The sequence below is a fragment of the Pogona vitticeps genome, chromosome 6 (assembly GCF_051106095.1).
Source record: "Pogona vitticeps strain Pit_001003342236 chromosome 6, PviZW2.1, whole genome shotgun sequence".
NCBI lineage: Eukaryota > Metazoa > Chordata > Lepidosauria > Squamata > Agamidae > Pogona > Pogona vitticeps.
The window spans coordinates 111,586,000-111,611,439 of NC_135788.1; the positions used below are offsets into that span (position 1 = coordinate 111,586,000).

The 25,440-nt window shown below is 46.3% G+C and overlaps 1 protein-coding gene and 1 long non-coding RNA gene across 8 annotated transcripts in view; one reads left to right on the forward strand and one right to left on the reverse strand.

The window, feature by feature from the left end:
• Nucleotides 1–1,260: 1,260 nt before the first annotated feature.
• On the reverse strand, nucleotides 1,261–4,304 carry LOC140701326 (uncharacterized). 2 transcript variants are annotated; one of them, XR_013537160.1, is made up of 3 exons: nucleotides 4,046–4,185; nucleotides 3,159–3,234; nucleotides 1,261–1,821 (listed from the first exon to the last, which is right to left on the reverse strand). It is a non-coding gene; the product is annotated as an uncharacterized LOC140701326 (long non-coding RNA). The 2 variants fall into 2 exon arrangements; XR_012080267.2 differs by lacking the exon at nucleotides 1,261–1,821 and having other exon boundaries at nucleotides 1,978–3,234; nucleotides 4,046–4,304.
• Nucleotides 4,305–4,640: 336 nt separating this feature from the next.
• The window catches only part of SRCAP (Snf2 related CREBBP activator protein), a 28,512-nt gene continuing 7,712 nt past the window's right edge, over nucleotides 4,641–25,440 (forward strand). Inside the window, exons 1-28 of one of the 6 annotated variants that reach the window (XM_072976847.2) lie at nucleotides 4,641–4,772; nucleotides 9,783–9,856; nucleotides 10,502–10,734; nucleotides 10,995–11,237; nucleotides 11,364–11,549; nucleotides 12,058–12,198; nucleotides 12,782–12,998; nucleotides 13,206–13,507; nucleotides 13,848–13,938; nucleotides 14,038–14,127; nucleotides 14,719–14,871; nucleotides 15,956–16,203; nucleotides 16,291–16,468; nucleotides 16,786–16,922; nucleotides 17,805–17,974; nucleotides 18,064–18,256; nucleotides 18,360–18,496; nucleotides 18,715–18,901; nucleotides 19,036–19,205; nucleotides 19,859–20,208; nucleotides 20,666–21,184; nucleotides 21,272–21,439; nucleotides 22,096–22,326; nucleotides 22,792–23,118; nucleotides 23,478–23,716; nucleotides 23,831–24,195; nucleotides 24,406–24,608; nucleotides 24,763–24,932. In XM_072976847.2, the coding sequence (XP_072832948.2) occupies nucleotides 10,690–10,734; nucleotides 10,995–11,237; nucleotides 11,364–11,549; nucleotides 12,058–12,198; nucleotides 12,782–12,998; nucleotides 13,206–13,507; nucleotides 13,848–13,938; nucleotides 14,038–14,127; nucleotides 14,719–14,871; nucleotides 15,956–16,203; nucleotides 16,291–16,468; nucleotides 16,786–16,922; nucleotides 17,805–17,974; nucleotides 18,064–18,256; nucleotides 18,360–18,496; nucleotides 18,715–18,901; nucleotides 19,036–19,205; nucleotides 19,859–20,208; nucleotides 20,666–21,184; nucleotides 21,272–21,439; nucleotides 22,096–22,326; nucleotides 22,792–23,118; nucleotides 23,478–23,716; nucleotides 23,831–24,195; nucleotides 24,406–24,608; nucleotides 24,763–24,932 (5,460 nt within the window). In that variant the 5' untranslated portion in view covers nucleotides 4,641–4,772; nucleotides 9,783–9,856; nucleotides 10,502–10,689. Of the gene's footprint in view, nucleotides 4,866–9,199; nucleotides 9,339–9,782; nucleotides 9,857–10,501; nucleotides 10,735–10,994; nucleotides 11,238–11,363; nucleotides 11,550–12,057; nucleotides 12,199–12,781; nucleotides 12,999–13,205; nucleotides 13,508–13,847; nucleotides 13,939–14,037; nucleotides 14,128–14,718; nucleotides 14,872–15,955; nucleotides 16,204–16,290; nucleotides 16,469–16,785; nucleotides 16,923–17,804; nucleotides 17,975–18,063; nucleotides 18,257–18,359; nucleotides 18,497–18,714; nucleotides 18,902–19,035; nucleotides 19,206–19,858; nucleotides 20,209–20,665; nucleotides 21,185–21,271; nucleotides 21,440–22,095; nucleotides 22,327–22,791; nucleotides 23,119–23,477; nucleotides 23,717–23,830; nucleotides 24,196–24,405; nucleotides 24,609–24,762; nucleotides 24,933–25,440 lie in introns of those variants that run through there. The other 5 variants (XM_078377105.1, XM_072976848.2, XM_072976846.2 and 2 more) reach the window with 5 other exon arrangements.

Consider the following 25,440-nt stretch of genomic DNA (forward strand, 5'->3'; position numbering starts at 1 on the left):
TTACAGCAAAGTTGTGTTCTCTTAGACTTGGAGGCAGGCAGAATCTATGAACTGCTTTGCTTTACCCTCATCTTTTGAGTAATCTAGTCTAATAAAGCAGGAATAGTAGAGACACTGGACACGGGCTAAAAAAACTCTTTTGTCTGGCTACATGCTCCTTTAGGGAGACTTTTATTTTTTAAACCATTGCCTAATAGAAATGCAAAATCCTCAGGCAGATGAAGCATGGTTCTTTTTTGTAGAAATAAAAAAAGACCCACTACCTCATTCAGCTCCTAGGAAATTCAGTTCCATTGCCAATCACAATGTAGTTCTGCTCCCATAGCCACTTAAAGTGATTGGGATGATGGGAGTTGTCACCCCAAATATAACTGTGTGAGACTGTAGATTCCAGGATCTAAAATTATAATGTGGCAAGAACATGCAAGGTTGAATATTTCAGAATTCTGTAAAATTCTAACAGCAGAGCTCTTTTTAAGTTAGTTTTTTTTAAACATGTATTTTTTCTAATTACAAATAAATTGGTATAATTTGAAATAGAGAAAAGGGTATACTTTGGCTTAAATCTTGTGCAGTTATGCAAATAATGTAACTTTTACTGATGAACTGCTGTAGGTTAAGAAATCTCCGTAGATCTTACCTGTCGCCTGCCATATCCTGTGACTCAGTATGCAACAGGTAAAGTCTATAGAGAGTTTTTAACTTACAGCAACTGGCTTCCAAAAGTTTCACTGTTTGCATAACTGCAATAGGATTTCAGTCAATATCTCTTACGATTACAAAGACCTATGAGTCAAAGTAAACTTCTATAGGATAAGCAATTTTTAATATGTATCCATGAACTACTTTGTATGATTAACTGTCCCAGAAGAGTAAACTATTGTAAATTGGTTTCCAGTTGCCACAACTAATAATTTAGACTCCCCATAGTCCTCCTTACCACTACGACGTTTGCTAAAGTGTTTTTTAATCTGTCTTCTAAAGTTTTGCATTCTGGAAACAGGCCATAAGTAATTTACAAACAATTAAGAAGTATACAGTGAAACAATTACCCAAATAATCCCAAATAAATAATTGTTTTAGTTTCAATACTGAAATGGACTGCAACCCACACAAAGCTTAGAAACTAATAAATATACTAATTGTTAAGGTGCCACAAAATGTTAGTTGTTGCAAAACTGATTTAACAAGCTACGCACCTGGAGAATTTCCTTAATTGCCAACACACTAAATTTACAAAAGACTGCAACATACTAAATATTGACATCAAATATATTGGAGTCCTTTATTTTGTAAAATAAAATGCCAACATCCTAAAATTGCTAGCAGTGCAAATTGCTAGCAATTAAATTAAATGGGCTTAGTTCCAAATGAAAATAACATTGCAGTTTAGAAAGTTTATTCCTTAATTACCGTGATGCCTACTATCAAACATCACCTTAATATGTATCTATCTAGACTGAACATCTAGAACTGTACAGCTCAATGTACATTTCTAACCATTTTAAAAATATGGTATATGCTAAAATTTCTTTTGTAGCTAATTGGTCACATAGTAAAATAAATCTTTGATAACAGCTTTTTCTGTCATCTCTTAATACAGTACATGTCAAAAAGTTGTCCTACATACGTCTCTCCTTATTTCAGAACTAGATATTTATGAAACACTTGCAGATTTCTTTTTATTGTACAAATAAGGAATCGTTGTTGTTTAGTCGTGTCCGACTCTTCATGACCCCATGGACCAGAGCACGCCAGGCCCTCCTATCTTCCACTGCCTCCCGGAGTTGGGTCAATTTCATGTTGGTTGCTTCGCAGACACTGTCCAGTCAGTCAATAAGGAATAACAACATATAAAAATTATCTGAAAGTTTAAAAAAAGTCTACCAGAGCACAAATGGGCAAAGTTAAGAACATATGCTGATGGTGAATGTAAAAAAAGGGCTAGGAAATCTGATGGAGATAATAAAATGTATAGAGTACTTGGGCAGAGGAGAACTAAGAGACCAATACTGTAATTTGATTCAAGAGAAGGCAAAATCATACATTCAACAATTTAAAGATACATTAATGCATTTTAAGGAAAGCATGCATACAGCTGAGGACTGCAACCCTGAGAATACAGTGTAATGACTACTTCTGTCTTTAAGCTTGTGACTAGTATTCAGATTCAACCAAGCAACCAGATTTAGTTACATTTCTTGTCTAAAACATATTACAGTACAGTATATGCCTTAACAGGCTGCTGGGATGCAAATACTGTAGCTTTATAATATCGGAATGAGGTCAGGAGTCCTTCTGCCTGCTTCTTGATAAGCAGGTTCACATAGTTATGTTTTCAGTTTCTGTAGCACATCAGAGTTGCAGGTGTATTTATTTATTTATTTGATTTATATCCCGCCCATCTGGTCTGGTCGACCACTCTGTATTCTTTACACCTGCAACTCTGGTGTAAAAGCTTTCATCGATTAGACATCAAATACTACAGAAAAGAGACATTATGCCCAGTCTCTTCTGTGGTAGGAATATACAAAAGAACTGGCTGTTTTCTACTATCTGACAGTAAGCTCTCTGTAAACCAGAAGGTGTGTATAAAAAGCTATTTATAATTAATAAAAACAGTAACAATGCACATTCACAATCCAGTGATGTAATTAAAAGTACTAGTGTTTCCTACAAATAATAATTTGCTATGCTTTTTATAATTTAATCTAATTTTAAGCATGTTTATTTATATAGGGGAAAAGATGAAACTTAAGTTGATAGATCTTAACTATCTTGCTAGTACAGAAGAGAAGGCCGACTTTTAGCCTTTTTTTTTTTCGGGAACTGCAGCTCCTAACATTTCCCACCATTGGCTATGCTGGATCCAACAACTTCTGCAGGGTTGTAATTGCCTAATCCTGTTCCATTACAACCTTCTCACAACTTCATGCCCTCTAAATGTATTCAACAACTGTATGGCCTTCACTATCCCCTGAAGTTGTCTTGAGTGTTCGGGCATTAATTGCATTCATCCTGGAAACAGCCAGGTAGTTTAGACCTGTTACCCAGTTGTCCTGTCACAAAACTGGTGGATAAAGAATATTAACTAGGGCTCCATAATTAGTCCATAGGAGATACAGGCCTTGAATGGCTATAAAGGCAGCTTTACCCACTGTGTCATATTGCCTCTCTCCAATGCATTACTGTACTTTTTATTTCTTGCATAGGAACAGTCCATTGTTGTCTATTCTGAAAGGAAGAAAAACAAATATGAATTTTACACTATGTTCTTTTTTTAGAAATAAATTCAACAGATGTACAGAATTACTATAACAATTAAACCAAAAAAATACTGGATATGAAAACAAGTAAGCAAGATTAAAACCCACCCTGAAACAACACTGGTTTAAATTAGGATGCAATCAGGGCAGTCCAGTGAAGTTAGTGGGATTTAATAGTCATGGTGAACTTTTCCATTCATTTCAACAGGCTTCCACCACTACAACAACAACTGGATGCAATCCAGAAACAATTCTCCCATGCCCGTTTTCAGAATTTAACAGGGTTTCAGCTAAGGATATGGGGGTTACAATTTGTAACCACACGGAAAGTTCTGAAGAATACAAAAGGCGTGTGTTGTACTTAATATGTAAACAAAAATAGTGTATTTTTAATGCCCTTAAAACTAATTCAGCCACATCCGTTTCCGCAAAATCTGGAATTTTATTTTTCTTTTGGATGCTGGGTTTCAAATTTAAATCGCCTCCGAAACACCGGATGAAGAGGACTACACAGTACTCCCGTTCCTAATTTTTCCCAGTAGAAATATCCGCCGGCTTAAAAACGTTTAAGAAATGACACTGAAGCGTTAGCAACGTTTTTGGAAACGTTTTCCATGTTCCAATTAGGATGTTAAAACACACACGTGTAACTTACATGCATGAAAACTTTTCCCCCGCATAAAGTTACTTATTAAAAACTTAAAAGAGGTAGTCGCACCTATGTCTTCTGAGAATGTCAAGGGAGAATTTCGTTTATAAGCACCAAGAAAAGAACATACACATATAATTTTTCCTCCCTTCCTTAAAGGAGTTCTCGACCGATCGCGCCCAGGAAAGAACTCGCGTCCTTTCTTCTCAAGAGAGTTTCCAAGGTTGGGGGGGAGGGGGGAGGAGAGTGAGAGACGCTTCCCAGCATTCCCTCGGACTCCATTTCCCAGCATGCTTTTCTCCCAGGGTGCCTTGGCCCCTCTCATTCCTCCCCGCCCCCCTCCCCACCTGCTCCGTGGGTATGTTTCACAGCAAAGCGCTGCGTCCTCCCACCTCCCGCCGGCCAACGCGCACACTTTCCCTGCCCCTCCGCGCCCCGCGCCGGCCCCCTTGAGGTACAGTAGGCCAGTTCTCCTTTCCCCCCCCGCCTCACGGCGTTTTCGTTCTCGCGAGATCCGCGCGCGCCGATGCCGGCGGGCGGAGGGAGCGGTGGGAGGAGGGAGGGGGTTGGCCCTGGCGCTTGGTGGTGGCGGCCGCCATTTTGCCGCGGCGGGTCGGGTCTGGTTCGGCGGGGCCTGGTTAGGGATCAGCAGGCGGGTGGGAGGGGTCGGCGACGTGCCGAGCAGCACCGGTGGGGGCCACGCAAGGAGAGAAGCCGGGTGGGCGCGGTCTGGGGGCTACGGATGGCGGCGGATTCTATCCGTCCGAGGCGGCGGCGCTGGGGCTGAGGCGGCGGCAGGAGGAGGCGGGGCAGGAGGCGCCTCCCCTCCCTCCTCCCTCCTCCCCCCTCCCACCCAGGTAAGATGGCGGACCGGCCGGGGCTTTACTCCTGTCGCTCAGACCCACCGTCTCTGAGAGGCGCAAGACCCTGTTTCCAGTCGGGAGGGAAAAGTGAGAAACAGATAAGAGAGCGCGCGCCCTCTTTTCTTCCGCCTCCCCCCCATTCGTCATTTACTCCCCTGCCTGCAGAGGGCGCGCTAAGGGAGAGAGAACGACAGCGCGGTGGGGCGGGAAGTGAGGGAATGAGCCAATAGGGGAGAGCTTGTGCGCTCCTTCAGCCAACGGTCGAACGCGCTTGTGCCGGCCTATTATTACTTCACCCGCCGTCGCGTTCTTCTCCCCTCCCCCTCGTCACCTCGTCTTCCCTTGCGCGCGCCACGAAACTGGCCAACCAACGGGCGCCTTCGCCTCCGCGCGTGGGGGGGGAAAGGGGCGAGGGTGGGAGGGGTTTGGGGAGGTAGGGCAGGGTCAAAGTGAAACCGTGGGGGGGGAAGAGGGGGTCAAAGTGGGACGTGGGGGCTCAGGGGACCTCGAACTTACGCTGAGGAAAGGCCACCAGGGAACAACGTGTTGAAGACGCTGGTCCCAGAGCTAAGTGGGGAGCAGGAGGAAATTGCAAGGCGTAGGGTTTGCGTTGAGGAGTCAGAGGCTGTCAGCTTCTGGCAAGGGATGACCGGTACGAAGAGCATTAGGCGACTGGGAGTGTAAAGGTGACAGGGTGTAAAGGTTTTGCAGGAAGCAAAGGTAGCTGGTGTGGTTTGGGTAAAGTGGGGAGCAAACTGGTACGGAATTGGGGGGAGGGTTGTTTACTATAAGTCATCAAATGGTGTAGAAAGCTATAAAAAGAAACAGCACTGCAATAAAGAGGGTACTATGACCATGGAGTCTGAAGAGGGACACGCTGAAGTTCATTCTGCTAATGAAGCAGATGAAGTGATGGAGCAAGAGAACCCGGCAGATGAGCTTATTAAGGAGTCATCAGGATTAAAATCGGAGACAGCAGGAGAGTTGGTGGGACCAGATCAGGGCCCCATGAGGGAGGAAAACCTGGTATTAGGAGTGGATGAGGAGCCGTCTGAGGAGGTGGAAGAACCAGGAGGAGAGTTGGAAAGTCTTGTAGAAGTAAATGGTAGTGGAGAAGAAGGTGATGTTGAGTTGGGAGCACCTGATCAGCCTGAAACAATTGTACTTATGAGCCCAGATGAGATGAAAAGTGAAGGGGAGGCTGGAGAAGAAATAGATCAGTGGCATGTAAGTGTACATAAGGAGGAAATGTTGGTTGGAGAAGGCAGCTCAGAGAAAGAGAATGATGCAGAAGAAGAGAGTGGGAAGAAAAATGAACAGAATTTAATTGGAGTGGAGGAAGAGGAGATAAGTGATTGGCAGGATGCAACAGTGGAAGTTGAAGAAGTGCCAGGATCAGACCACATGAAGGGAGAAACTGAAGAGGAAATTGCTGCATCAATAAAGTATCAAGAAGTGGCTGTGAAGTTGTCAGGATTGGAACAAGAGGAGGACATGGAGGAAATTGGAAAGGAAGAGGGTGAGGAGGTGCTAGGTGCAGATGAGAGAGAGTTAGAGAAAGATGCTTTAGAAGGAGTTGCAGCAGAAGGTCAGGCAGAGGCTGATGAATTGGTGGGAGTAAGGCAGACAGAAGTGCATGTATTGACTGAAGATGAAGTTGGGAAAGCAGACTTGGGTCACACCGAGGAAGTTGTGATTCAGTCCAGTGAGAAGATGGTGCTTACAAAGGAAAGTATGGCAGCTGGAGTGGATCGGGGTGAAAAGGTATCTGAAGCATATGAGAGGGAGATGGAATCCATGCCTACAGAGGGAGATGCAGCAGCAGCATATTCGGAGGAGACTGAGGGCTTGATAGAGGCAGGCCAAAGAGAGATAGTGCAGATGTCTGGAAAAGAAGACGTGGCACCATTTGTTGATCAGGCCAAAGCCTTGGAAAATCATGAAGGTCTGAGGGAGACAGAGGGCCAAGCGTCACCAACAATAGGTCAGAGAGATAGTGAAGTTTTGGTGGGGGCAATTCAGAGAGAAGTTGGGCAGGTGACAACAAATGATGTACCAGCAGTGGGTCAGGGGCAGGGGTTCTCAGAAGATCTGATAAAAACACAGAGGGTGATTGGAGAGAGCGATCCAGCAGTGGCTGAGGTGACTGTAGATTTAGCTAGGGCAAGTAAGGCACAGATTAATGAGGAAAAGGAAACTCCTAAAGAAGGTGTGATTTCCACACCGGATCAGATGGAAACTCACAAGGCAAGAGGAACAGATCATAGAGAAGCTTACAGAGATGCAGTGGATCAGGGAAAGATGGAGGAATTAGTTGGGACAACTGAAGGTATGTTAGAGGAGGTTGTGGCATCAATAGTGGATACAGCCTTAGCTTTGGTTGAGGAGGAAGTAATAACTTCAGTAGAGAAAGGTGAGGTAGTGACTGCAGAAGTGGATATGGTGCTAACAGGGATTAATGGGGAAGTAAAGGAGATAACTTCCAGGGGGCAGGTGACATTGGCAGCAGATCAGGAAGCAGCACCAGAGACAGGACCACCACCAGAGAGAGTAGCTGGAACACAAGAAGATGCTCCCAGAAGAGGTGTGGCGGAAATACCTGTACAGAATCAGGATGAGGTAGATAAAGAGGAAATGAAATCCAAAATGAGTCAGGAGAAGGTTGAAGAGTTAACAGGTCCAGAAGAGGTGGTGGTGAAAGACCAGCCAGGAGGCAAGCAGTTGGGTTCAGCTGACAGGTTTCCTGGGGAGGTGACTAGAGAGGGAAAGGTGGCAGCTACTGAGGATCAGCAAAGTGCCGAGGCATTCACAGTACTGTTTCAGGACCAGACAGTAGAAGCTACTGATGTGCCTGAAAAACGATTGAGTCAGTATCAGCAAGATGTTGGGAAGGAAAAGATGCCCTCTCAGGAAAAAGCGTTAGCTTGGAGTTTGGAGCTGGATGATAAATTAGCAGGATCAAGTCTAAGAATGGCAGGAGAACAGGGTCGATCAAGGTCCTTAGTGGAGTCATCACATTTTGCAGAACACAGAACTGGGGGTGATCAAGAGCAACCCTGTAGAGGGAAGGGGAAGAGAATTAGGGGCTTGGCAGGATTGCGGCAAGGCCCAATCCCGAAGGTAGCTCGTGGGGGAACTCAGTCAGCAGGAGGCATCGGTGGGGTGCTGGAACATGTGGCTCCGGGTTTGATTGTGACCAGTTTAACAGCACAGGCTGAACAAAAGGGGTTAATGAAACAGGATCATAAACAGCTGTCAAGGGGGATGTTAGAGCGCAGAGAGACTAGATCAGCTGAGCCAGGGATTCATGGGACAAGGGTCAAGATGGGTGAAGAAGTGGTCCTGATGGGTTATCGAATTGGACGGGAAGGCATGTCATGTTCCTCAGAGGCAGACAACAGGATACCATCATTCCAGCAAGGGCCTGGGCTAGAGGCAGCAACATTTCAGCAGGCAGGAGAGACTAGTGAGACAGGAAAGAGGTCTGATCAGGAGGAGATAGAATTAGCCATGCAGGAAGAAGAACTTAAGGAACAGAAACCACTGGGAAATGAGGTCACTGGCATAGAAGGACAATGTCTAGAGGAGCTGCAGTTTGCATGGCTTGGAAGGCCGCTGTCACGAGGTTATACAGCCTCCCGACCAACTTCTGGCTGGACTGCAGGACTTGGGCCAGGACATGGACTTGCTTTGGGATCACTGCGGGCAGGAATAAAAGAGCGCATTGATATGATGGTAGTAGGCCATGGAGTAACAAAGTCAGCTGGACAGAGTCCCGAGCCACCAAATCTTGGGATGGGAAAAAGAATGTTTGGGCTTGCTGGCAAGTCAGAGAATGTGCACTGGCTGCAGGAGGTGTTGGGATCAAGCAGGAAGGCATCTCCGCTCTCTGTAGCCGGTCATAGCCCAGGCTCAAAAGAAGGAACTCCTGACTTGACTGCAGAGCGGCAGAGTCCTGGGCTGGTAACAGGGAAGCGGGAATTAAAAGACTGGCGTGATGGAGTGATGGGCATTGCAATTAAAAGATACAATGCAATGAGGCGAGCAATGTGGGGTGAAGGTCCAGTTGGCTTACATGTGAAAGGGGTGAAGGTGACAGGGAGTTCAGATTACATCCCAGCTAGTAGCTTCCATGCTGGCTCCATTCTGGAACAAGTTGAACGAAAAGTGTGGAGGTTGGGGCAGCATGTAGCCGCTGAGAATATGCCAGAATTGGAAGTGGATGGACAGCGGATAACTGATCGATTGAAACAGAATATGCAGTTAGCAGGGGCAGAACAGGGCCATAGAGTCTCAAGGTAACTGGGTTTAACATGAGATAAGCAGATAAAAGTGGGTTTGACGATTGTAGGTTGTTTAAAAGTTAAAGACAAGTTGACTTTACAGTAGCGCAGTACAGAATAGGAGAAACGATAAAAGAGCTTCATTGCAAAATCTCAGTTTGCAAAATTTAGTAGATTTGTAGAGATCTCTGGAAAGAAAATAGAGCAAGAAAGCAGAGCGACTCTAGGACCATGATATGAAGGGTGACGAGACGACTTTTGGCGCTTGAAAGCAAAGGTGGGTACATAGGGAAGTGAAAACATCAAGTGAAACAAGTGGGGACAAAGTACTGGATATGTGGACTTGTGTTTCCCTGGGCCTGATCGCAGTGAGTAAAATGGTCAGGTTGGTTGGCCACTGAGAATCCGTCAAGGGCTGGTGTTTTTGAGGAACGTGTCCTCGTGCCCGTAAACAGCACCCCAAACAGGTTCCTGCCTCTTTTCATAGGCTTGGATTTGGTAGCTGGTGCTTACACTAAAACTCTCTGCTGCAACCCACGGTCAGGCTGCTCTCATGCTGGCTGTGTTACATCCATGGAGAGACAGGCTTGAGTCCACCCTTCAGCAAAGCTGTTGGGGATCCAAGGATAGGATGTACACATTTGAAGGATTCCCGCCACAAATTCAGATTCTTGCACAGGTATTTCCTCTGCCCTGGTCTGACATTCCCATATTCTTTCAGGAATAATCTTCCCCAGGAAAGCGAAACCCTGGAAGAGCAGTCTGGAAAACAAGAGGAGTTCTCAACTCACACAGGTACAGGAGGCAATGAATGCCATTTCAGGATTAGCAAATATATGAAATGTGCCCAGAAATAGAGACACTGTCAATAGAACATCATGTCAGTAGTAACACATTTGTTTTTTGTAAGGGTAATAGATTCCAAAAGCTATCCAGTTCAGCACAACAGACTAAAGCTACTCTTCCTCTGAAAATGAATTGTAATCAAAGTGTCATAAAGACCAGTCTAAAAATTAACAAAGAGAGGAAGTGGAATGGAGATCTTGGGGAGGGAATTCCATTCAGTAAGATGCTGCCACTGAAAAGACCTTCCCCTTAATCCTGACTACTCTAGTGAGGCATCTGGATAGGGTTGTAGCTGGTATACCAGCTTTAGCTGATAAAAAGCACTCCCGGCTATTGCAGCCATCTGTGCTTCCATATTCAGTCATGAATCCATAAGGACCTCCAGACTTACCCAAAAACCTGTTGAATAGTTCTGTTTAAGTCTTATGTGTTCAAGGGTACTGCTGTCATAGGCAGAGAGCACTTTTGTTGTGATGTGAGTTTCTTTAAAGAGAAAGAAAGAGAAAAATGGTTTATCCTGAGCCTTGCCAGTTTTTGGGGTCTCTTTAGTGTCATTCTATTCTCACGATGACCAGTCCCATTGATTTTTTTTAGCTTACTCTGAGACGGGCAGTCCCGAGCGCAGGCTGGGCTGCCAAGGAACCCAGGAGCTGGACGGCTCGTCCCAGTGGCTGGCTGACCAGAATGAGGCCGCTTCCCAGCATGCACTGGAGGAGGACGCCAGCACTACAACCACAACTGAAGCTTTTGGGACGAGAGGCAAAGAGCAAGAGAGAATTAAAATGCAGAGCAGTCCTCACAGACAACATCACGCACTGCATACACAGGTAGGGTTCAAGACAGGAGAGTTCCAGAGTGAGTGCCCTTCTGCCTTCTACCCTTTTACTGGTTGTAACTTTGCAGAGAATGAATTGTTTGGCAAGGGCTGTCAGGATGGATTTTTAGCGCTTTGATGAGATACGTGGCATGCTCTGTTTCTCTGATGCCCTACTACGACATTTTCTTTGAACAGTTATATTCCTTCCTAGGATGGCAAATTCTTAACTAACCTGCTCTTTTCTGTCTTTACTCTCCTGTCATTCCCCAGACTACGACAGACAGAATGACAGGCAGCAACCCAGTGTCGCCAGCCTCTTCAGGCTCACCTGCCTCAAGTGGCAGCATCTCCCCGCCACATCTCACCCACGACTCCTCTCTGGACAGTCATCTTAGCTTTGATGTTCCCAAGTTACAGAACAGAGCCCTTATATCGCCTGGGATGTATACCTCTCCTGACCCAGTGAGCATGTGGGACAAGACACATGCAGAGATTGCTGAGCAGGCCAAACACGTAAGCCATGTTGTTATCTGGAATGTTTCCTTCCATTAACTAAACAAATAGGCTAGACATTGTCTGGTTCTAGGCCATATTGCAAAGGATAGGAATGAAGTATTTGATGCTGGCTTTGTATTTCAGGAGGCAGAGATTGAGAATCGAATTGCAGAAATGAAGAAGGAAGGATTCTGGTCCCTAAAAAGGCTGTCAAAGGTGCCTGAGCCAGTTCGGCCCAAAGTACACTGGGATTATCTCTGTGAGGAGATGCAGTGGCTGTCGGCTGACTTTGCCCAGGAGCGACGATGGAAGAGGGGCGTAGCAAGGAAGGTGAGTTTTGTCAGCTTGGTGGATATCCATCTTGAAGCCATATTTTGCCATCTCTGAACTTTTTATAAGCAAATGCCATTGCTTGGAACTATTCTTTAATTGTCCTCTGGCTTTTGCTGGTTTTAAAGACACTTTGTTAGTTTGTAGCATCCAAGGTTTTTAGGTACAGTATTATTCTCCAGTGACAACATAATGTATTTCCCTAAAAATTCCATCCAAAAAGGTTTCTCTGAGGTGCAACTAGCTTTCTTTAGAATCCAGATTAAGGAAAAATTTATTGAGTTGTAGGGGAGGGCTTCCATGACATTTCACTTCCATGACATTTCACCTATACTTGAACCTACAAACAAGTTTAAACATGTTTATGAGTAATCTGGCCTTTCTCACCAGGTTACTTATAAACATGTCCAAACCCACTTATAAGTTCAAACATAGGCTGCTGAAAAAAATGACGCCATAGAAATCCTCCTTTATAATCAATGTGTCTTATTGTTGTTATTGCATCCAGGTTGTGCGTATGGTGATCAGGCACCACGAAGAGCAGAAGCAGAAAGAAGAACGAGCCAAACGGGAAGAGCAGGCCAAGCTACGTCGCATTGCATCATCCATCGCCAAAGAGGTCAAGCAATTTTGGAGCAACGTTGAGAAGGTACGTATGCAGGATCTTGTGCTACATTAAATGACATTCAAGCCTTGCTAGTCTGTATGGGTGTTAGTCTCCAGCTGGTTCTGTCCTTTTGAATCAGCAATACAATGTGAGCTTTGCGTCAGATGTCTATCTGTGTATACTTGAAGGATTTACTTTAACTGAATCTCAGCCCTTACTGCATTTGAGTTCATACCAAAAATTGTGCAACTTGTGATATTTCCTGCTTTACATAGTCTCCTGCAGCAGTCCAAAGTAACTCAGATTTCCCCCCCCCCATCAGGTAACATTTTTAGTATGAAATTGGATCCACTCTTTTGAATAAATCATTGAGAGGTCTGTGACCCTGTTATCTCATTAGCCAAGTACTTTTTAGCAGCCTAGCAAGGTTAAGCCAATTTCTCATTTTTGTGAGTTGCTAAAAAGGCAGTACATGCATAGGGAAAATTGCTTCTTAAGATTTCAAAGACTGGGAGATTTTGAATGGTTTTAGCTTCTCTTTATAGGTCAAGAGCAGGTTCCAGAACTATCAGATCCTGTAGGCTTATGAGCTTTTAAACTTCTGTCCTTCATCTTCTGACTTCAGGTTGTGCAGTTCAAGCAGCAGTCACGGCTGGAGGAGAAGCGGAAAAAAGCCCTGGACCTGCAGCTGGATTTTATAGTAGGCCAGACAGAGAAGTACTCAGACCTGCTGACCCAGAGCCTCAACGAGAGCCTCCCAGTTCCTAGCAAGACTGGCAGCTCCCACGCTGATTCTACTGCTTCTAGCCCACCACCACCCACTCAGCTCATTGAGGATGAAGGTTAGACCCATCGATGGTTCAGTTCTGTGTTGTGAAGCTGCCAATTGTGACATGCCCATGTATCCTGTCACCTTCTCTCCAGACTGCTTCCATGTCCATTCCCTGTTCTTGCCCCACCAACCTTAGAGCTGAATGATAATCATGCTTCTTTTAAGTAAAGATTTGTCTCATAATGTGGGTTGCCTCTCGTCCCTCCTTCTCTGACAGATGGGGATTTCCAACCCCATGAGGAGTCAGATGATGAGGAGACCATTGAAGTGGAAGAGCAGCAAGAAGGGAATGATTCGGAGTCTCAGCAACGGGAGATTGAGCTGCTAAAGCAGGAGAGCGAGCTGCCCCTAGAGGAGCTGCTGCAGTCACTGCCACCTCAAATCTTAGAGAACTCCTGCAGTGTGTCACCTTGTGCTTCCAGCTCTGACAATGATGAGGAGGAAGAGGAGGAAGAGGAAAGTGATAGTGAAGAGGAGGAAGAGGAGGAGGGGGAGAGACGAACCACCAAGAACTTAAAGGTGTGTTGCTGGTTTGCAGGTACATCTTGGAATTGGAAGTATATTCAAACTCTTGACTAAGGAAATTCACTGTCAGAGGGTTCTGGAGTGAATATTTGGCAGAAAGAGACCACATCAGCTTTTTAAAAAAATTGACAATCCTTAAGGATAACGAGAGAATAATAAATACTGCAACCTTTTCTTAACTGCCTTCTGCAGCTGGACCCTCCCTGATGGGAATTCCTTGTCTGATTCAGTACCCCTTTTCATTATGGTCCTCAGTTTGTGATGTGCTTATGTAGTGCTAAAAGCTTCCCCCCTTGGGTCTGTCTCCTGAAATACCTTTCTGTCCTATGCTCAGCAGGATAAACCAAAGCCTGTTACTCAGAGAAATAAAAAACCATGGAAGCCTGATGAGGAAGATGCAGAGTTCACTGCTAATGAAGAGGAAGGTGAGCAGATTCTTGGGGTGCCTGACCAAACGCGATGAAAACTGAAACAGTGGCTTTGGGGTTCTGTGTAGTAACATCAAGTAACTCTTATTATTCTAGCTGAAGATGAAGAAGAAACTATAGATGCTGAAGAAAAGCTGGAAGGGGATGTTGATCACAGCAAGGAGCTGGATGACCTGGCAAAGGAAGGTTCGGAGGACGCTTGTGGCATGGGAGATAAAGAGGGTCAGAGTGTACACTTCATGTGCCCTGAAGACCAGTTGCACTATGATTGAATTGTGTTTCTGAACTTTAAGTGTGTCTACCCTCATTCCCAGAAAGTCCGATCTTAAAAGAGTGGGCAGCTGACCCAGTTCAGCTCTGTATTTCTTGGAGTATCCAACAAAAGTATATTCAGTAGCCCTGGAGTCTACATTCAGTCTTAGTAGACTGATTTTTCTTGTTGGTGATATTGTGTGACCCAGTTGTGTTCAAACTCCTTTTATTTTTGCCTCTTCCCGAAACCATGGGAGGAGACAGCAGGCTTGCAGACAAGCCCTACGAACAAACTAGATTAAACAGATGGGGAAGATAATGTGGCCTTGGAAAGGACAAGGAAGTACTTGAACCACCATTCTGGCCATGTTCTGCTTGGCTGTTGCTGCTGGGTAATTGCTGCATTGAATGCATTAAGAAAGGATAGGACTGCTGTGGCAAGGACCAGAGTGTGATCAGACCTGAGAGACCAGGGCTTCTCAGAATCCCAGGGCTTAATGTCATAGTTTTCTTTTCCTCTGACAGGGGAATTGCCTATGGAGGAGTTGCTGCAAAAATATGCTGGTGCCTATGCCTCAGATTTCGAAATGGAGGAGTCGGACACATCCGAAGCCTCAGAGGCCAGCACTTCAGAGTACGAGGTGGAGTCAGAGGAGGATGACAGCAGTAGCCACTCAGGTATGAAGAGAAGAAAGCTGGAAAATACTGCTATTTTCTGATAAGATGAATGCATTAACCAAGCCTTTGTTTTCATTTATTACAACCCTTGTTCAGCCATTTAAAAAAAGGTACACAAACAGAGAAACGAGCAACAGTGTTCTCAAACAAAGTATATTACATGCAAGAGCAGTTTTAAATACATATTGCAACTGTTATATGGTTAATCAGCATGGTTGTTTTTTTTACTGTCCTTGCTACTGCACAAAATTTTGGTTGTAACTTCAATTGAAGAAACAAAGAATGAGGTAGACATAATATTAACTAGATCTGTCCGGGATTTATTTTTGAGAAAAGGGGAAATGCATGTACAGTGGTGTACGGTTACCTCAGTTCCTTTCTTTCCGCTGTGGAAAGAGGTCTCTTCTTTGGAGTTCTCATTTCTGTTAATTGGATCATCTAGAAATACAAGAGAGTAGATCACTTTCATCTAATCCTTCATATACAGTACTTCTAATTGTGTCTTTGACTCTTGCTGCAAATTTTACTTTGCTCATCTCTGTCTTTTATTGTATTGCTGTTCTTGTTGTATTATTATTTATCATATTTTAACAGACTGTATACTGTCCAGAGAATTCTGGCTAGTGGTTAGTCTAAAGTTACAATAAATTGACAGGTTTCTCATATAATGGCTGAAATCATGTTGCTTAGCGTAGTAAATTGTGCTAGGGTAGGCCCGCTGAATCAGTGGGGCATCTGGTGAGTCAACTCCTCCATAAGTGCCATTGATTCAAGTAGGTGTACTCTAACTGTGAGTTACTTCTACACCACAGTAAGTTACAACTACAGTAGGCCCAGTTGAACTAGTGAAACTTACATAGGAGTTGACTCACCAGATCCAGCCTGCTGTAGTACAACTTACTACACTAAGGAACAGGCATTCAGCCAAAGTGATGCACATGTTTTCCACAGTTTGTAAAGCATAGATATTTGAAGGCGGTAAAAACAAAATCACCCAGCACTTAGGCAAGGTCTGGCATGCCAGATGATGGTGGGATCTGCTGACTTTTTTTTTTGTCCTGATAACTGCTTCCTTTCCTTCTAGATGCCACAGACGAGGTGGAGAGTGAACAGGACGAAAGTGAAGAGGAAGATGCCCTTGGGGAGGAAGAAACTTCAGTGAGCCAGAAAGAAGATTTTGGTGTTGAGTACCTTCTGAAGCAGGATGAGGATTGTGGCGGTGAGGGAGACAATGACTCAGCTCCAGCCCCAGGGCCCAAGAAGGAGATTACAGACATTGCAGCGGCAGCAGAGAGCTTGCAGCCCAAAGGATATACCTTGGCGACGACACAGGTGAATCTAGATGGAAAGAAGCCAGCAGGGTTGGTTCGAAGTAAAAGGAGGCAGGCAGAGGATTATTGCTCTTTTTTTCCCATGTAGGTTAAGACGCCCATTCCTTACTTGCTGCGTGGGACGCTGCGAGAATACCAGCACATTGGTCTGGACTGGTTGGTCACCATGTATGAGAAGAAACTCAATGGTATTTTGGCTGATGAAATGGGTCTCGGCAAAACCATCCAGACGATTTCCCTGCTGGCTCACTTGGCCTGTGAAAAGGGTGGGTGAGAGAGACTTTGAGAAGAGCCTGGTGTATGGTGGTGAGATACTGAAATTATAAGGAGAAAGGAGGGGACAGGTTGGCTTCATGCAAGAGGAGCGAAGCAGTTGATAGTGTATGGAAGCCTGTCAGATGCCATTGGGTGCCCTTGGGACTGCTAACATGTGCTCACTCCCTTGCAGTGGAGCTTTAGAATTATTTTGAAAGTGAATGTGGAGGGCAGGCTCTGGAGTACAGCACAGTTTGTAGCTGTACCTCAAGGCGTAAATGTAGCTTTTCATAGGCAGATAAAATGTTCTTTGCATGTGGTCCTGCAGGCAGTTGGGGACCCCACCTGATCATCGTTCCCACCAGCGTGATGCTGAACTGGGAGATGGAGATCAAACGTTGGTGCCCCAGTTTCAAGATCCTCACATATTATGGGGCACAGAAGGAGCGTAAGCTGAAGCGGCAGGTGAGGTGATTCAAAGCCTTGCAGCTGGGGATAAAAATTTGGCTTTTTGTCTCATGATGTAAATCATTTAATTTATCCAGTTATATAGAAGAGGGCTGCTGTGGGACTGGAAGAAACGAAGCTAGCTATAGTCCCCCCCCCCCCCCCGGGATTCTGACTCTTCCTAGATTGTGGATATTTTCATTTAAAAATGATTTAACTGTTCAGTGATCTGATTCTGAAAGGCTGCAGAGTATAGGAAGTAATAAATTAGGCCATGTTGCTATGCTGACTAGCGGGTATGGATCTACTGCAAGTTTTGACAGCTCTTAATTATGTCGATGAAGAATATTATGTGTTAGCGTAGATTGGAATCTATTTGTCGACTTCTAATAGATAACCAAGGGTATTTAGTTCAGCATTAACAAAAGATAATTTTTCTGACTTAGGCTGGTGATATGAAGAAAGTATGCAGTAAACTAGGGAAAGATTTTAATGTGAAAGTATAGTAAACTCAGCTAACCTCAGTACTGGTCCTGGTACTTAAAATAAATGTCTAGATTCAGAATTTGTCCAGAAACATTTATTTTTAGGGTTTGTTTGTTTGTTTGTTTTTGGTAACTGACTTTGTGATTGGAGGATCCTGGGATTGTAGGTTAAAAAAAGACAGATGAAATCTTCTCACTCCTAGAGAACATACAACAATCTTTGTGGATGGTTTTAATACTGTTATTTATGGATATTAGGTGGTATGGAGAGTGGTAACCCGATATGTATAATTATAAAGCACTTCTGAAAATGGCCAGAGTATGTACTATAGTCAATGTGTGAATCCAGGACTTAATGGTAACCTGAAGCCTTCCTTGCCAGCCACACTGTAATAACCACATGCTCTGTGTTTAGGGTTGGACTAAGCCCAATGCCTTCCATATCTGCATCACCTCATACAAATTGGTGCTGCAGGACCACCAAGCCTTTCGACGCAAAAATTGGAAGTATCTGATTTTGGACGAGGCCCAGAACATCAAGAACTTCAAATCCCAACGCTGGCAGTCTTTGCTCAACTTCAACAGGTAGGAAAGCAACCCTCTCAGGATGGAAGAGGAACAGGCTACTCTTCGATGCTTCTCACACTTACACTCTTGCTGTGTTTGTCTTTCAGCCAGAGGCGGTTGCTGCTGACTGGGACGCCTCTCCAGAACAGCCTGATGGAGCTGTGGTCCCTCATGCACTTCCTGATGCCCCATGTCTTCCAGTCACATCGTGAGTTCAAAGAGTGGTTTTCCAATCCGCTGACCGGCATGATTGAGGGCAGTCAGGAATACAATGAGAACCTGGTCAAGAGGCTGCATAAGGTGAGCAGGGTGGGAGGCGAAAGCCTTGCAATGGTACTAGGGGGTGTCTCATGATCAGGAAAATATTTGAAAATTCAATCCATCCTGGCTGTCTTGCCAACAGGTGCTGCGGCCCTTCCTTCTACGGAGAGTGAAAGTGGATGTAGAGAAGCAAATGCCAAAGAAATATGAGCACGTCATCAAGTGCCGGCTCTCCAAGCGCCAGCGTTATCTCTATGATGACTTCATGGCCCAAGCTACGTAAGTCTTGGAGCATGCTGGGAACCAAGCTCTTTTGTGAGGAAGGCTTGGGTTAGGGTTAGGGTTTGGCAAATAATAGTGGGCAGGAAATCTGCAGAAAGGCAGTGGTGCTTCCTGGATCTTAGAATTCACTCTCTGGAGTCAGGAGTGTTTCCTCAGATCGCTTGGCAGGTCTGGGCCGCCCAGCTGACACTCTTCTGGCCGATTCCCCTTTTCAGCACGAAGGAGACCTTGGCCACAGGGCACTTCATGAGTGTCATCAACATCCTGATGCAGCTCCGCAAGGTCTGCAACCATCCGAACCTCTTCGACCCGCGGCCGATCCATTCGCCGTTTATCACAGAGGGCGTCTGCTTCAACACAGCTTCACTTGTCCTCCAGGTCTTGGATGATGACCCTTTCAAGGCAGGTGCACTCCCTTTCTGTCTTGATGGGAGAAGGGGATCGCTCTTCCATGGGGCAGGCATCTGTAGAGTCATTAGACATTGTATTTGGGTTGCTTCTCATTTCCTGTGTGTGTGTACCTTTATTTCTTCCAGCAGGTGGACTTGGGCATTTTTGACTTGATCAATTTGGAGGGGCGTGTGTCCCGTTATGAGACAGACACGTTCCTTCCAAAGTGGAAGGTGACAAGAAAACTGATTGAGGAAATTGCTGAGTCCCCAGACCCTCCTCCGAGACCCAAGCCGGTCAAGATGAAAGTGAACAGGTACCTAGAAAGTGGACACTACCAATATTTATGTATTCTCAAAGGCTTTCACAGCCAGGATCTGATGGTGTAGGTTTTTTGGGCTGTTTGGCCATGTTCTTAAGGTTTTTCTTCCTAACGTTTTGCCAGTCTCTGTGGCTGACCTCTTCAGAGGACAGGAGTCAGAACTCTATTGACCAAAGCATAGACAGAGTTCTGACTCCTGTCCTCTGAAGAGGCGGGCCACAGAGACTGGCGAACCGTTAGGGGGAAAAAATCTTCAGAACACAGCCTGGAAAACCTACAACAACCATCAGTATCACTTTTATTTGGCAGATAATGTGGGTATTTGAATGTGCTTTGCCATTATTGAAAGGTGGTGCCAAGCTTTAGACATGTAATCTGTGGAAGATTAAAAATTCTGTGCCCTGAAAAAGAGTGTCATCGGACAATGCTTGCCGGTTTCTGCTGTATTTATGCATTCAGGTGTTGTCTGATAAACTCTCAGAACATTTCAGAGGTCCTGTCTTGGATGATTCTAGAGCAAAGGTGATTCAATATATCTTGAAATCTAACTGGTTCTGTACTGTGGAGAATTGAGCTCTTACAGGGCGAAGGGTGTGTGTGGTGTCCTAGCGCTGAATCGGCCTGTTCTCCCATTTTGTCCCCTTTAGGATGCTGCAGCCTATGCCCAAGCCGGAGAATCGTACCGTTGTGCTAGTGAACAGCCCTCGTCCCACGGCCCCACTGCAGAGGCCCATGACGCCTGTGCTGCCAGAGCCCTTGGCACCTGCTCTAGCTCCCATCCAGCATCCGGGACCAATCATGCCAGGCCCTGTACCGACACCTCCGCTTCCTGTCTCAGTCTCTCTCCCTTTGCCAATCCCTATGACCCCCTCGCCGGTTCCCATGTCGATACCAGTGCCTCCTGCAACCAGACCACAAACACAAACTCTAGTGCCTACTTTGAGCCAGAACAGTACACCTGCCACCCTGCTTCACGGCCAGGCCTCAGCTCCACAGGGTAAGGTTCAGGGATCATACTGTGGAGAAATTGGAGTGGGGTGGGGAGAAGGACAGGCAATTATTCACTCTGATAGTTGAGCCCAGATTTGTTTATTCTTCTCTGCAGAGATGTAGTGAGACTTCTCATCATCTAAAATTCAGGTCTTAAGTTTAGGTGTAACACAGGAGTGTCAGATTTGTTCTTTGTTGCCTTCTTTCCTTTAATTTCCGTTTCATAAGCTTGTGGTCCTTATAGTTGCAAGGGCAAATGTGCTTCTCAACTGTGGCCAAGCTGCTTTAACTGTGATTATCTAATAGGGGGCCAATAGAGTACTGGTGGAAGTGGTTAGGTAAGACAGGGATGCGGTGAAGAAAGGTTTTTCCTCTGGGAACAAGATGATTCCTTTTTGTGAGGAGAAGGCTAGACTGGGAAGCCCTTCTGGTTTCTAACAATCTCCTCTTTTCCTTTCCCACAGTCCTGCCCATGACCGCAGCTCAGCTGGTTCCAACTGCTCCCCGACCTCTCCTCCCACCAACTCCAATTGCTTCCACAACCACCACATCTTCTCTCAAGCCCATGCTAGCCCCAGTGGGGCAGCCACAACCTGTCAGCACCTTGGGCATGCCTCCTGTGGTGCAGCAGCAGCAGCAGCATCAACAACCTATCAGTACCTTGGGCATCACCCCTCTGGGAGTGCAGCCACCCATCAGCACCCTGGGCATATCCCCTGTGGGGCAGCAACAGACTGCTAACACCTTGGGGGTACCCCCTGTGGGGCAGCAGCAGCCGCCGCCTCTTACAAACACTTTGGGGCCAGTCCCTGCAGCTCAGCAGCCCGGCAGCGCCATCGGCACAGGCACCGTTGGAGGCATGATGAAGCCTATGAATATCCATTCTGCTGTTCCTACTTTGCCTGGCTACAACTTCACCACAACCACCGGAACTGTGCAGCAAAGGCTCCTGTTGTCTCCGGATATGCAGGCACGCTTGCCCTGTGAGTACTGAGAGGCTGGCCTAGGAAGGTGATGGGACAGGAGAGTTGTCTCCCATGTCTAACCATCTTCTCTCTTCCTCACTACAGCAGGCGAAGTGGTCAGCATTGGACAGCTTGCATCGCTGGCCAACCGGCCCCTCCAGAGCGCTCCAGGTAGCAAACCCCTCACCTTCCAGATCCAGGGCAACAAACTGACCTTGACGGGTACACAGGTGCGCCAGGTCACGATGCCTCAGCCAGCCCGACAGCTGCCAAGTAGGTAAACCCCAGTCCCCCGCTGTCCCAGTGGCATTTCCCCTCCCCTGTGTTGCATAAGTGCCTGGCTGCACAAGTGACAGCTGCATGATGTGTGGCTTGCTGTATACGACTGTTTGAGAGGTTAGCTGAAGGGGGGAGGGGGAGAATGTAGTGATTTAACCTAAGATAAATATCTAAACAAGCATGGTGAAAGATGATTCTAGCTAATCTGTTCTCCAAAGTTCATACTAGAGAATATTCAGCCTCCTAAACGCTATCTGAAGTGAATTAATTGGTCATGAAATAGATAATACCTTCCCCTGTCATGGTACCTGAGTCCTGTGTGGAACAGGACTGAACAGTCACAGCTGCAGAGCCACAGGCAGGATAAAAACCTTACCAGATTAATGTGTGGAACTGTGATAATCCCAAATTGTTGCGGGGGGGGGGAGGAGTAAGTACAATGGGATACAACCTCTTCCCTCTAAGCTCCTGGTGTTTCTCTGTGAATCATCCGGTGACCCGAGGGATATACAAAACGCTCGAGCCTTGCCTGACAAAGAGGGCCACTCTTTCCTTGGTGGGACCTCCGGCAGGAGGGCTTACACTTCTCCTTGAAGCATTTGCCGCCTGCTGCAGCTGAAACACTTTTTCCCTTCCTCCTTTTTCTCTAGGGAATGTAGTTCACCTGGTGTCTGCTGGGGGGCAGCACCATATCATCAGCCAGCCCGCCCAAGTGGCTTTGATCCAGGCCATGGCCCAGCAGGCTGGGCAGGCACCTATTGGTGTGCAAGCTGTGCCAGGTCACCAGGCCCCCACCATCCTGCCTGTGCCAGCGGCCAGCACAGCCGCTGCGGCTGTTGCCTCCACGGCAACCATCAGTGTCCCCATTGCTGCCACCCAAGGTCAGTAACTGTCAGGATTTCTGGCTCTTATCTCTCAAGGAGGGAGGTAATCTTGAAGATGGAGGGCCTACGTTAATAAACCTCCATCCTAAACTTCCTTCCTTTCTTCCTCTCTTCTGTATCAGCTGTTCCATCATCTGCTGTTGGTCATTCTCCATTCTGTTTATTTTTCCTATTGCTTCGACTTGTATTTCTGTTACGCTGTAGTACATATGTTAGATTTTTGTAAATAGGTATGTAATTCATGGTGACATTAATGTTAAATAATGAAACTTTAAAAAAAATGTTTATGGAGTGCTTTTCCTAAATAACCATGGCTTTAGCTTTGCCACCTTTTTAACTTCAACTGTCCGCTTCTGTCTTCTGTGCCAGGATTAGTTAACCATCAAAGAGTAATGTTAGCAATGCCCCCATTCTGTAAGATAGCCGCAATGTACTATCTTGTCTTCATTGCTGCCTCCGCAGTGCCCTCCTCAGCAGTGAACAGTTCCGGAGTGGTGAAGATTGTCGTTCGCCAAGCCCCTCGAGACGGACTGGTGTCCCCCTCCACTGGCCCGCAGCAGCCACCTCTGCGCCCAACCGCATCGACAACGGCCACAACTCTGCCTGGATTCCCAACGGCCCTCATGGCACAGCGAGCCCCACTGCCTGTGAATCCGGTGCCACCTGTCAGGCTGCCCACGCAACCAGTGGTGCCCATGAGAGCACCCACACCAGCTCCCCTTCAGGCTCTCGTAAGACCCATGCTGCGAATGGTGCAGGCTCCGAGCCCCAGCATGGAGCAACAGCTGGGTAAGTGGGGTTTTTTGACACCCTAGCGGGCGGGCGGTTTATGTCTCTTGAGAGGGTTCCAGGGTTGGAAGGTGACTTTGAGTGCTTAGGAGCCAGCTTTAGTGTTTCTAAAAACTACATTAATTTTTTTTAGCAGTTTTCACTGAGATCTTTATGTTTAGCCTATTTCATCAAAATAAAAAAAAGTTTTGAGGGAGAAATCAGTCAGGTGGAGTAGGTGGCTATTGAGGAAAGCGCGTGCTAGAACATAAGTGTTAAATCTTAAATGTCTCTGGAGAATTTTGTAATCAGAACTCCAAGAGCCTTTGCTTACCTACAGCTCTTAACATTTACTGTTTTGTGTTTTTCTGTGGTTACAGCTTCTCCACCTCCGTCTGTGGCTCCATTTGCGATCACCCCAGCTGCCACAGTCTCTGCTGTTGCTGTCAGTGCCTCCCCTGCTATGCCTCCCCAAGCCACCTCCAGCCCAGTGCCGAAGGAGGAACCGGAGATCTTAATGCTGCGCTCCACAACACCGACACCACCGCCTCCCCCTTCCATTTTGGCTCCAAGGCCTCGACGGCAACCACCTCCCCCACCCCGCTCGCCCTTCTATCTGGTGAGTGGCCTCAAGTGGGGCATGTGGGAACCTTTGCTTGGGATTACAGAAGAGGATGGCGGCTAAGGACAGCGTATGCAGAGCTATTAACATTTCCCCCTCTGTGGTCTGCAGGAATCACTTGAAGAGAAGCGGAAAAAGCAGAAGGAGGAGCGCCTTGACAGGCTTTTCCGCCTCAATGAGCAGCACTGCAACCTTGTGCCCATTTATGGGACTGAGGTGCTCCGCTTTTGTACCCTTTTCCCCCCTGCTCCCCCTTCTTGGAGGGAGGAGGAGGAGGGAAACGAGGAACAAGCGGGAGCAGCCCAGAAAGTAGAACCAAAGGTCTCAAGAGGAGCTGGTTATACCCACTGCTACGCAGCCCAAGTGCAGAGGGACCCCCACCACCTGGAGGCCTACTGGCAACGGGCTGAGTCCTTGGCTCAAGGTATCCTGACACCCCAGCAGCGAATTGAAGAACTGACAGACATTATAGAGAGGTAATAATGCTTTCTCTTTGTTGGAGCTTAGCCTTTTGGAATGGGGAGAGAAGAGTGGCAAAGGAAAGGAAGGGCTTTGCTTTTCCGCCCTGTTCCTGGGAGCGCTAGTTTAACTGTTCCAAAAGCCCTGGTGGGATGTCTGCCTCCTTGTTCTTCGCAGGGATCCTGGGTCTCCCTCGAGGTCCTTAGCCCTTCCTTCTGTTTCTGCAGGTTCATTTTCGTTATGCCTCCTGTGGAGGCGCCCTCTATCACCATGCACAGTTCTCATCCACCCCCATCACTCCTGCTCCAGCAGGCTGTCTTCAAGGAGACACTGCGACAGGAGCTTTCGCCCCATGCCAGCTGCCTGCATCGTATCATTTGCAACATGAGGACTCAGTTCCCAGACCTCCGTCTCATCCAGTATGACTGTGGTATGTATTGTGGGGTGGGGCTGTTTGAAATGAACAGGAAACCAGGTTTACCTAAGGTTTTGGTAAAGGCTCTTTAGCGATACGTGCCACATAACTGCTGCTGATTTTTTGCCTTTTCCCCAATGTCTCCCTCAAATCTTCCTTTCACCTGCAGGGAAGCTTCAGACTTTGGATATTCTGCTGCGACAGCTCAAAGCTGGAGCACACCGAGTTCTCATCTTCACTCAGATGACTCGCATGTTAGATGTGCTGGAACAGTTTCTCAATTATCATGGCCATATCTACTTGCGCCTGGATGGTAGCACCCGTGTCGAGCAACGGCAGGTAGGTGATGGCAGCCACTGCAGGATGGCAGGACACCAGGGGCTTTCTCAGGTAGCTCTTAGTTAGATTGGAAGTTTGATTCCCCATTGACAGGGGGCTGGACTCTTTCTGTAGGGTCCCTTCCACTCTGCAGTTCTAAGATTATGATGGTGAAAGTCCCTGAAATCGAGTCGTTGTTCAAATTAAAGAATAAAAGAAGACACACACAGGCTTCATGCCATTGGTCAGAAGAGTAAAGGGTGCCGTCAGATGGACAAATGAAAAACATTATAGGGATATGCAAAGAAATTCTGGGAATTTCTATTCTCTGATGCAAAAGCTTTCTGCAGAGATTGTGTAATTCTAGAGATGGCTGTTGACTTCTTGAGTTACAGACTTGAGGGAGCTGCATTAAATGGCTGTTCTGGATCCTAGTGATGATCTAACTTGGTCTTTTCTTCCTAGAGCCAGGAGGTAAAAAAGACAAGCACTTTGATTTCATAATTGCTTTCTCCTTCTGACTCACTGT